Source organism: Trypanosoma theileri (assembly GCF_002087225.1).
Source record: "Trypanosoma theileri isolate Edinburgh chromosome Unknown TM35_Tth_38_V1, whole genome shotgun sequence".
NCBI classification, from domain to species: Eukaryota; Euglenozoa; class Kinetoplastea; order Trypanosomatida; family Trypanosomatidae; genus Trypanosoma; species Trypanosoma theileri.
Window position 1 is genome coordinate 266,501 of NW_021639880.1, and position 11,316 is coordinate 277,816.

General features: G+C 44.5%; 5 protein-coding genes across 5 annotated transcripts; all 5 read left to right on the forward strand.

The window, feature by feature from the left end:
* Nucleotides 1-736: 736 nt before the first annotated feature.
* Nucleotides 737-1,837, forward strand: TM35_000381900 (vacuolar ATP synthase; the record flags this gene model as incomplete). The annotated part of the gene is made up of 1 exon (XM_029029604.1): nucleotides 737-1,837. One exon carries the CDS (start codon nucleotides 737-739, stop codon nucleotides 1,835-1,837), a length of 1,101 nt encoding a protein of 366 aa, XP_028879181.1.
* Nucleotides 1,838-2,579: 742 nt separating this feature from the next.
* TM35_000381910 (uncharacterized protein) lies at nucleotides 2,580-4,331 on the forward strand (the record flags this gene model as incomplete). The annotated part of the gene is made up of 1 exon (XM_029029605.1): nucleotides 2,580-4,331. The coding sequence occupies one exon, from the start codon at nucleotides 2,580-2,582 to the stop codon at nucleotides 4,329-4,331; it is 1,752 nt and encodes a 583-aa protein (XP_028879182.1).
* Nucleotides 4,332-4,659: 328 nt separating this feature from the next.
* Nucleotides 4,660-5,946, forward strand: TM35_000381920 (putative SPFH domain / Band 7 family protein; the record flags this gene model as incomplete). The annotated part of the gene is made up of 1 exon (XM_029029606.1): nucleotides 4,660-5,946. One exon carries the CDS (start codon nucleotides 4,660-4,662, stop codon nucleotides 5,944-5,946), a length of 1,287 nt encoding a protein of 428 aa, XP_028879183.1.
* A 591-nt stretch (nucleotides 5,947-6,537) lies between these two features.
* Nucleotides 6,538-6,981, forward strand: TM35_000381930 (succinate dehydrogenase subunit; the record flags this gene model as incomplete). The annotated part of the gene is made up of 1 exon (XM_029029607.1): nucleotides 6,538-6,981. The coding sequence occupies one exon, from the start codon at nucleotides 6,538-6,540 to the stop codon at nucleotides 6,979-6,981; it is 444 nt and encodes a 147-aa protein (XP_028879184.1).
* Nucleotides 6,982-7,775: 794 nt separating this feature from the next.
* Nucleotides 7,776-10,712, forward strand: TM35_000381940 (uncharacterized protein; the record flags this gene model as incomplete). Its single annotated transcript, XM_029029608.1, has 1 exon — nucleotides 7,776-10,712. One exon carries the CDS (start codon nucleotides 7,776-7,778, stop codon nucleotides 10,710-10,712), a length of 2,937 nt encoding a protein of 978 aa, XP_028879185.1.
* Nucleotides 10,713-11,316: the final 604 nt, after the last annotated feature.

Genomic DNA, 11,316 nt, shown 5'->3' on the forward strand with positions numbered 1-11,316 from the left:
CAAATATTCGTATGATTCATCCAAGATATGAATTTAAAATGATATCTTTTTTTTTCTTTTTCTTTTTTGCCTGTAAATGTTTTCGCTGCATAGTTTATTTGGTTTGCTTTCTTTCTCTCTTTATTTCTTTATTTCTTTTTGTTTCTCCCTTTCATTTTTTGTATATGTGTTTCTACATGGAGTTTTTTTTATTTTCTTACAGACTTTTTTTTTGCTTCACTCATTTCATTTCTTTTCTTTTCTCTATTTCACTTCTTTACCTTTCACTTTGTGTTGATTGTGTTAAACTCAACAAATATCAATTAGCTGAATAAACTGTTTGCGCTGGACGTGTAACACAACAGCAGGGCAGCGACAAGAGGGAGAGAGAGAAAGAGAGGAGATTATATCAAGAAGGAAAGGAAAGAAAAAAGAAAAAAAGAGGAGACCTAAAGGGGACTCTGTGTACACACACACATACACACACGCCCATAGTTACGTGTATAGGATATCTATTTATCAAGAGTCGAGGGCGAGGCGCAACGTAAATAACAAAAAAAAAGAAGAAAAAAGAAAAAAATATAACAAGAGGCAACGAACAAAGAAGAAGAAAAAAAAAAAAAACAGAAAACAAAAAGCAACAACAACAGCAACAAGAACATCACGAGTGTTAGTGACAGTACTAGTGAACAAAAAGAAGAAAAAAAATATTATTATTAGCAGCGAGAGAATATATATATAAAACGATTACAGACTCATGGGACGTGGTTTGTTAGATTTCAATGTGCAGGATGGCTGTCTGGAGGCCATGGTGCATGGATACAAGGATGGTTTTCTCCGGCCGGAGGAGTACAGTAACTTGGCACAGTGCGATACCCTTAATGATATGAAATCCCAACTGCAAGTCACCGACTATGGCAATTTCTTACAACAAGACGGGCAACTCACCGCACGAATTGTGGTAGACCGCGCGCAGGAACACCTTGTGCGTCAACTCCGTGAATTGCGTGAATGGGCCGCCCCTCCACTCTCGCAATTTCTTGATTTTATTGTCTATGAACATATGATATCGAATGTGCTGAAGTTGATTGTTGCGAAGCGTAGTGGGCGCGACAGTCTTGAATTACTAACGAAGTGCCATCCACTCGGTTGGTTTCCAGAGCTGGCAACTCTCACAGCGGCCGCAGATGTGCGGGAGATGTTTGATGTTGTTCTCATTGACACCCCGATTGGCCGCTTCTTTAGCGCCGATGGCGATTTTGAGCGTGATTTGGATGAGTTATCGGTGGAATACATTCGTGGTGTGTTGCTGAAGAACTATTATGAACAGTTTTATGATTTCTGCTGTGAACTGGGCGGTGAGACGGCGACGGTGATGTGCCCGCTGCTGGCCTTTGAGGCGGACCGCGCTGTCTTGACTTTTACTGTAAACACGATGGGACTGCGGGAAATGCATGCGGCCGATAGACGGAAACTGTTTCCCAACATCGGCACGCTTGTTGATATTCATGATGATATTGCCGACTCGGAGAGTGTGGAACAACTGCGGGAGCGTCTTCGTCGCTTTGCGGATATGCATGAATTGTTTGATGATACTCGAGGCGGCAGTTCCTCCACTGCAGGCCGTGGTGGGGCCGGTGGGAATTTGTTGGATACAGGCAAACAATCACTGGAAAAGCGGTTTGTGGAAATGTCTGTGGTGATGTATAAGGATGCCATGACGCGGCAGTTTCAGTATGGTGTATTCTATGCATGGGTGAAGCTGAAGGAGCTGGAGATTAACAACTTGCAGTGGATTGCAGACTGCATTGTGCAGCGGATGATGAACCGCGTGCATGAGTATATCAATATTGTATAGCGGGAGGAAAAAGAAAGAAAAGGAAACGAAAAGAAGGAAAAGAAGAGCAAGAAAGGAAGAAAGAGGAAAGAGGAAAGAAACAAGATGGGATAGACAAGAAAAGAAGTGTGGAGATTAGGTGGAAAAAGTGAAGGTGGTGGTGGTGGTATGTTGCCAAATGAAAAAAAAAAAAGGATAGCGTCAAGATGCTGATGAAGAAAAAAAAAAAGTATAATATACTTATCGTTATCATCATTATCTTTGTTATCAACAACCACAACAACAACAAAAGTTACAGAGACTTGTGCTTGTTTTTGTGAACGAATGAAGGAAAAGAGGGAAATCACAGTTCAAATTTGTCATTTCCCCAACTGTTATGAATTTATATGTCTCTCTCTCTCTCTTTCTCACTATCTATTTCTTTCTTTTGCTCTATTTGTATATATATCTGTATATGGAGTATGTGTTCTCTTTTTATTTTCTTTTTCGTTATTATTACTTTAATCTTGTTCTTGTCTTTTCTTTTTTTTTTGGTACTTTATATAGTTATTGGTACGTAGGTGGTGTCTGTCTCTCTGTGTGTGTGTGTGTTTGTTTGTTTTGTTTTCTGTTAGTTTTTTTTTTCGGCTCAACTCTGTGAGTTCCCTGTTCACGCAAGAAGAAAGGGATCGAAAGAGTGAAGTAATCCAACCCACATATACATATTAGCATAGATATACACAGAAAAGGAAAAAAAAAACAACAACAACAAGGAAAAACTTCAATGAAGTCATTCTTTTCACGTGTTGTGAATTCATTAAAGTTGAAAACCACACGAAGTTTACCGCGTGCGGATGTTGACTGCAGTGATTTTGTTACAACACGACCAGAAGCTCCAAGTGCGATGCGACTACGTCAAGTTGTATACAAACGTCGCTACGGCGGACAGAATTCCACAACAACAACAACAGCAGCAGCAGCAGAGGAAACAGGATCTACTTCCACCAGCACGGATACTACTAACGAAAGTACGCATATGAATACTTCCACGACGGAGTCATTACGGCGAGAGGCATCTGTGCGGAGTTCAGTGTTTGATTTAATGTACCGCTGCGGTGGTAATGGTCGCTGCGTTGAGAATGATCACCTCTGTCGATTTCCATGCTGTTTCTCTATGCGGCCCATCACAAAAGGTGCAGAAGTGCTTGCAGAACGTTTTGCCTATGAAGTGGATGACGCCCCAACACCGCAGATACGCGCTATTGTACAGTTAGCCAAAGCAGAGGAATTGGAAAAGGCTGTGAATAGCATTCAACACTTGGTGGATGCAGAGATACAGGCGGCTGCGGGTGGGCGTGTACTCTTGGCAGGATTGCGGCAAAAGGAATCCGCAGAGCAACAAGAACAAGAACACCAACGACATCTACAAAAAGATTATGAAAATACGTTTAGTCCTGCGGAGGCTAAGTATGGTAGTGAAAGTGCAGCAGAGGGTGTGAATCCACTACTAGAGAATGAAAAATTACGAAATGAAGTAATATCTCTTTATTTATGGCGTGCCGTGTTGCTTGTAAACATGCGAGCAGATGAACGGGCTGTAAATTCCTTGTTGAATCTTGCCCCTCTGGTGCCGCAGCAGGATCGAGTAAGACTCTACACCGCTGCAGCTACATGGGCCGCATTAAATGATATGGAAGTAATATACTATCGATCCTTATTACAGCAATATGTATCTTTCCCTACAGCAGAGACATTTGCACATCATAGACCATTACTCCTACGGCGTGTCTTGATAGCATGTGGAGAGTTAGCGTACTTTGTGGAGTGTGCAACGCATATTGTGTTTGCGAAGGAAGTGACGGCGGCCGTTTCCCGTGCACAATCAGCGCAGATGCATGGTGATCTCACAGAAGATCCAATGAAGAGTTTATGCATTCCACTTGCCCTTCGTTATTATCGCTTTCACGTGGATGACGCCTTCTGGTCACACTTTCTCCGCTTGTTGTGTATGCCGCCTATTCCTGCCCCCACCACAGAGACAGAGAGTGCGTGTGATCCGGCGGAGCAGTTGGGACTCACACCAAACTACGTATTAGATGCCGTGGGCCGATCTATGTTACTCCATCATCTCGCCATGCTTCACGAGGCACGTGAGAGGGAAATCGCTAGCGGCGCTGTTGCCAATACTGTAAAGAAAATAAAGGCAACAGAAGGTGAGGCGGCGGTGGTGCATCCTTCACACTATGAACGTGTACTCACGGATGGGGAACGTGGGATTGTGGTGACACGACTGAGGGAGTTGCTCATGCACGTGCGCACCTACGAGGCAAAGGAGAAGTCATTGAATGGAGGAGAGAAGGGACGTCTAACTGGTATGAATACAGAAGGAGTAGCAAAAAAGAAAGAAACAACAACAACAACAACAACAACAACAACAACAACAACAACAACAACGAGTGCCACACAAAATATGGCATCTGGGAGTAGTGTGGGAAAGACTTCTACAGGTGATGGAGAAGGCAAATCATCTCCATGAAGGGGTGGTGGTGGGATGGGATGATTTATTTAATCTCTGATTGGGGTCCGTACTCTTTGTTTTCCACATATATATATATATGAATGAAGAGTTTGGTGATGAATGATAGTTGTATTACTTAAATATAGTTTTGTACATACTCGTATGTTTCTAACTATATATATGGTAAACATTTTTTTTTCTTTTTTGGTATCCCTCTTTCTATTCTTCTTTTTATTTTTTATTTTGTTTGTGGTGCTTTTCTTCTTCCTTTTTTCACCCTTTTTTTTCGTTGCTAGTGTTGACACCTAGTCATTCTGTTTAGCATATTACCCCCCTTCGGCGCCCCATGCTACGCCGTTCTCTGCGTCTGGTGCAATATAATGTACCGCTTGCGTACCCGTATGGTCCTTCAATGCCTGCGGGAATGCCGTATGATGGCAGTGCAGGTTCTGGTTCTGGTGGCGGTAGTGGTGCAAGCAGCTACAACACGAACGCCAACTACAGCAATGCCAATACCAGTTATTATCTAAACAATGCTGGTGGTGGTAGTGGTGGTGGCGGTGGTGGTGGTGGAGACTATAATCGTGGGCGGATGTTGATGAATCGCCCTGGACGTGTATATTTAAATCCTGCTGCATTTGTGGAACATGTTCCTCGCAATACAATATTGAATATTGTGCCACAGGGACGTCAATATGTGGTGGAGCGCCTTGGTCGATATCATCGCACACTTGATCCTGGTTGGTGGTTTGTGGTGCCCTTCCTGGATAAGATCCGCTACTGCTACAGTGTGAAGGAGCAGGGTGTGGAGATCCCAAACCAGTCGGCTATCACATCTGATAATGTGATGGTGGAGATTGACGGTGTACTCTTTCTACGCATTGTGGATGCCCGTAAGGCAAGTTACAATATTGATAATCCCGTATACAATCTACTCAATCTGGCGCAGACCACCATGCGAAGTGAGATTGGTCGCCTCGACTTGGATACCCTCTTCCGTGAGCGGGCCCAACTGAATCGCAATATTGTGGAGGTCCTCCGCCGTGAGGCAAATGATTGGGGAATTGAATGTAAACGTTACGAAATACGCGATATCGCCGTCAGTGAACTCGTGCGTCGTTCAATGGATTTGCAGGCAGACGCCGAGCGGCGAAAGCGACAACTCGTCCTGCAGTCTGAAGGTGAGGCGACTGCGGAAGTTAATCGCGCCGAGGCTCTGCAGACCGCCCAGCGATGTGCGGCGGATGCGCAGAAATACACACGGCAACGAAACGCCGAGGCGGAGGCGGTCGCCACCACAACTGTCGCAGGCGCCGTCGCCGAGAGTTTACGTACAGTCGCCGCAGCTCTCACAACAACACCAGGCAGCAACGATGCCGTCGCCCTGCGAGTGGCAGAGAAATACATATCCACATTTGGTGAACTCGCACGATCGACCAATACCGTCGTGCTCGGGCAGAATGTGGGTGACCCGGCAGCATTCGCCACACAGGCACTCTCCGTTTTTAATACCATTAGCACTGCTACTACGAATAGCACAAGCAGCAACAGCAACAACAATGGCAGCAATAATCGCCTTAGCACAAACCCTAGCAATAGTGGTAGTGTAAATTCCTCTCGTACAGACAATTAGTGAATGACCACTCCCCTAAAGTGCTACGGTGAATACCACAGCTTCTCCCCCTGTACGCTTCGTTTTCCTCCTTCTTTTTTTCTCCTCTCCTGGTTCTGTAGCAGCAGTAAGGGGATGGGTGGGTTCAAGTGGCATGGGGGGTGGGGGGAACACGACGAGATACTACCATGATGGGAAGATATATGTGCATTGTAGACATACATACACATATACATACATACATACGTGCATGCATGCCCATACATATATATATATATATATATATGGATGGATGGAATCACTTTATCTTTCTCTCTTTGTTTGTTTGTCTCTGAGAATGTGTGTATTATACATATCTTCTTTTTCTTTATTAAGTGTTATGATTTCAGAAGAAAGGAAATATGAAATGACTCTCGTTATTTATTTATTTTTATTTCATTTGTTTTGTTTCTTTCATAACCCATTTCTGTTCCAACAGGCGAAGAAGTTTATCTAGTATACCAAACCACAAATTACCAAGCAAGTAAACAAATAAGGGAAAAAAAAGGAAAATAGATTAGGAGACACATTTACATTTATATTTTTTTATCAGAAAATTTGTACATATTTCAAATGCAACGCGGAGTGATTCGATTGGCTGCACGTAGCAATGGGGTTTTTGGGTTGAGTAGGATGTTGCGGGCCCCGAACACCCCCACGGCTGCTGCTGCTGCTAAGACTGCTACTCCTGCCTCTGCTGCAGCTGTTGGAAAGGATTTCAAGATGCAACCAATGCAAACACATCCACGTTCCTCGCACTTGTATTCAGCAAGTGCTAAAGGTGCGGAGGTAGGAGCACGTAATGAGGCAGCTTTTATGAACTACGAGCGCTTTACTCCTCATGATTTAAAGGGTATCTTTGCAATGCCGCATCTTATCAACCTTTTAACTGTCACACCACTTTACTGTGCTGTTGTGTGCATTGGAAGTGCAGCGTGGGGGATTTTCTACTGGGATATGTACTGCCGTCGTGCGTATGAAACGGTTCTCGTCGCCAGACCGGAGGAGCTGGATTGATGACTTTAGCGAGAGGTGAATAATGAAAAAAAAAAAGGAAAAGGAAAAGGAAAAGGAAAAGAAGCAATTCAAACAATGAAGCAATAAAAAAAAGAAAAAAAAAGTAAAAGGGAGTACAATGAAAAAATAAGAAAGAATGAAGGTGTTTTATGGCAACACACACCCCCTTTTTCTCTTTCTCTTTTTCTTTCTCTTTTTTTTTTGCTTTGTTGCAGTTCTTTCAGCGCATGTGTCACTAGGTCCATATGCGTTTTGTTTTAGTTAATTTTTGCTTTTGGTTTTTCCCTTTCGGCTGTACCAATTATGGGAATTACCATAGGTGGAAAAAAGAAAAAAAAAAGGTGTGTATTTGCACGCAAAAAAAACAAGATCACATGGGGGTGAGAAGTAATGTGTAAGCCTGTTCACCCCGTTTTTTTTTCTTTGTTTTTGTTTTCTTTGTGGGAACCATGATGTTTGTCTTTTTCTTTTTTTTTTTTTCCTTCTCTCTTGTTGTTTTTGTTGTTTTTCTTTTTTTTTCTAGCAGGTGCTGCGGCCAACGACAGCAACACATAGAAAGAAAGGAGGAGAGAGTCGGGTTCATACTAGGTGTGGGTGAGTGAGTGAGCGGTAAAACTAGGCCTCAGCTCTTCTATCTGATTCAATTTAAGTATTTTTTTTTTTATTTTACCCTTTTTGGACGGCCATTCCGAGTCTCTTCCTCTCCTTCCACATTAAGGATATATATAGATATATACACGTATATATATATACTATTATTATTGTTCTGAGTTCGTAGTATATATTCTTGTGTGATGGCTGGAAGTCTTACTACGTACGAGATGTCGCGGGCGGAAAGGTTTGAGACACTTCTACCGAATGAAACTTTCCCACCAGCGTACACCTCCACAACTCCAGCGGAGGAAGAACTGTCAAACGCGGTTGAACTGTTTCGTACCCAATATCATGAATACTTCCCAAACCGTGCTCCACTACTACTCAGACCATTAAATGAATGTCGATCTCGCAAAATAATATGTACATTTATTAAACCAACAGTTTTTCCTTTTGAAGAACTTTTTGACTTGGAGTCATGTGCCCGTTTTTTTGCAGGTTATATGCGTTATGAGACACTTGACGATCCGGAAAAGTTGCCAGATATTGTTGTGTCCCCTGCTACTGCTTTACAGTGGCAAATTGCGAACTGTTTTGAGTTAAGTCTCTTGCTTACCTCTGCACTTGCTGGTGCAGGGTACAACGCGTATGTTGTTGTTGGATATGCCCGTAAGTTTGTTTGCGAGAATGACTACTCAAAACGTACATGGAACGATGATGAAGGCCTCTTCGACGAGGCAGAATCTGATGATGGAGAAGAGAATGAACCACAGATGAACGGTGAGTACGCATCACTTGTAAGAGAGCGACCAGTGCTTCGCGGTGTTAATGATCCCGATCCTGTCTACCTGCAGCAACAGGAGCAACAGGAGAAGAAGTCACAATCTGATGGTGATGGTAATGATGATAGTGAGGGTATACAATCACACATGGAACGCCATTCCCAGCAACAACAACAACATCATCATCAACAAGAGAAGAAGAAAAAGGGTCATTCAACGATAGGCAGTCTGGATAATAATAGCGGTGGACAACAGTCAGATGATCGATCAGACAGCAATGAAAAACTAATACACTCTTGGGTACTTGTGCTTCCAGGTGGACGCAAAAGCCAGAAGGAGGCTGTCTTTGTTGAACCATCTACTGGTGAATTAATTGCACCTGACGTAGCGGATGCCTTTTATACCGGTGTTGAAGCAGTTTTTAATGGACGAAACTATTTTGTAAACCTTTCACTTAACACCCCAGTAAATGCGCTCTCACTTGATTTGAATGATGGAACCCAGTGGGAAGGTGTTATTCTCGATATGGATGAGGAAGATGAACACGATGTGGCACTCTTTGCCGCTACAAATAATATAGATCGCTTTAATTACTCCACTTCGTTTAGCACGCGCTGGCGACATCATCCTGCTGATACCCTTCCTCCACATAGTCCTGGAGGTGCATTGGGCGGTGGTAGTAGTGGTGCAGGGGCAACTTCTGTTGGTTTTGCACCTGCCGCTACTGTAAATGTCTTTGCTTACACCTTGCGGGATAAGTTACCACGACCCAAGTGTTCATCATGGGTGAAAGATTTAATGCTGAGTCGAGCTCAGTATGAAAGCCGATATCCTGGTGGCCCAAAGGTTATTCACTACGCCAACGCTACGGTTCACTGGTATGCAGACTATGTAATGCCGGATCTTCGAGTTGTGGAATTACATCTGCCGGATACCATGTATCATGATCGGGAACAAGTACATATTTTATTTAAACACCGTGAAGATAAACTACGTCGTCGATCTATTTATCCAACGGAGGGTGGTTTGGTGGATACTGCTATTGAGGCTGAATCTAGTTTCGGTTTTGGCGCAGCTGTTGCAGGAAGTTCTTTCCGCCTTTTGAAGGAGTGGTTTGAGCGTGGTAGAATGCGGGATGCCGCAGTGGAGGGGTTACGTCTCTTTACGCATGAACTTGGAGTGCAACGTACCATGACATTCTACTGGGATGCCCGTGATGATGGTCTTTGGCGCCGACAGGAGTTATTTTACGAAGGTTGTATTCTACGCAAGGTGAAGGAATTCTACCGGAAGCGTGATGATCACTTATGGTATCGCAGTGCGACGTTTGAGCGGAGTAATGCGACTGTGCGTGTGGGTCGGAAACGTGGCAGTGTAGTTGGTGATCGTCCGGCGGATGAGGCTCTCCGCCTTGATCCCATTCGGATGAGTGAGAAGTATCACCGTAATGAGGAGCAGTACCCGCATCCGGATGAGGATGTGGCGAAGTACGCCTTTGTCCGTCGTCCTGGTGGTGGAGGTGAGATGTGGGTGTACTTCCACTATCCCCCGAACAGCATTATCTGCCCCTACCGCATGTACACCAAAGGAGCCCGCGGGGAGGAGTATCTCGCGGCTGCCTTTGGCACCGACCCCGCCGTTTCCCCCTCGCCGTCTCTGATGGTGTGCCTGCCGAATGCGGAGCCGCCGTCGGAGTTGGAGCAGCACAACGAGAGGAAGCGGCTGGCGTGGTGGGAGACGGTCTGCCTGGGGCGCGTGCGGGCGTCGATGGGGGAGTGCGGGGCGGTGCTGGAGACGGTGCGGGCGGGGCGGGAGCCGCGGGCCGGCGGGGTGCTCTCCGCCTTCGACACCCTCCGCAACCGGCCGCAGGAGTCGGAGGCGGAGCGGGCACGGCGACTCGCCGAGGCCGCAGAGAGAGAGGCCTCACGCAAGGATTATCTCGCCCCGTATATCGCAAAACTCGAACTCCCACGCGACTTTGATGGGGATTACAGGCATGTCGTACTCACCGCGGAGCAGGCACGGCAGGTGCGGGATGAGGCCCTGCGAGAGTTAAAGGAACGGCTCATTCAACGAGGACACATCATGCAGGCACAAATGGACGCCGAGAAGGAGGACTTTAATAGGCGGCAGATGGAATACCAGAGTAACGTGGACGCTGCAAAATTAGATGCCGGTAGAGAAGAAGAAGAGTTCGCACAATACTGTAAAGAGGCGACGTGGCGTATGAAGACACTGGATGAACGTCTCGCAAAGCATATTGATCAGTCAAGTGAAAAATACGCGAAACTCGCACAGCGACTCGCAGATGATCCTCGACTGGCCGTCCTGAGCAAACCACCAGCACAGTCTTAGTCATTAGCAGAGAAGAGAAGAGAAGAGAAGAAAAGTGTATACCATTGGAGAGTGACGTAAAAACCGGGGTATCTTGTGATGATGCACCGCGTTTTTTATTTGTAGAAAAGAAAAGAAGTGAAAGAAGGAACAATGTGGAAGGTTGATGGTGTAGACATTTTTTTGGTGGTTCTGAAACAGGTGAACACAATGTAAAGAAAATCATGCAGAGAAATGAAATGAATGAAACAAAAACAACAAAAAACACAATAACATGTGAAATGGTACTATATTTTCTCTCTGATACAGAAAAAGTAAAACAACAAAAAAAAGACTATGAAAAAGAAAAAAAAAAGATGAGAAAAGAAGTGAAACAATAACAACAACTTCCTCTTTTTCTTTTTTCTCTCTCTTTCTCAAAATAACAGCACGAACAACATTTTGTTATTTGCAGAGAAAATGAGAGAGAAAGGGGAAAAGAGGAATTGTTTGTCTTGTTTCTTCTGCTTCAATTGCATTTTCTCCCAATGTGATGCTTATTTTTGTTTTTGCTTCTTCTTTTCACGTAATTTTTCTTTTGACATTGACTTTGCTATAGGGTTGTGAAGAAGGGGGGAGTCAAAAT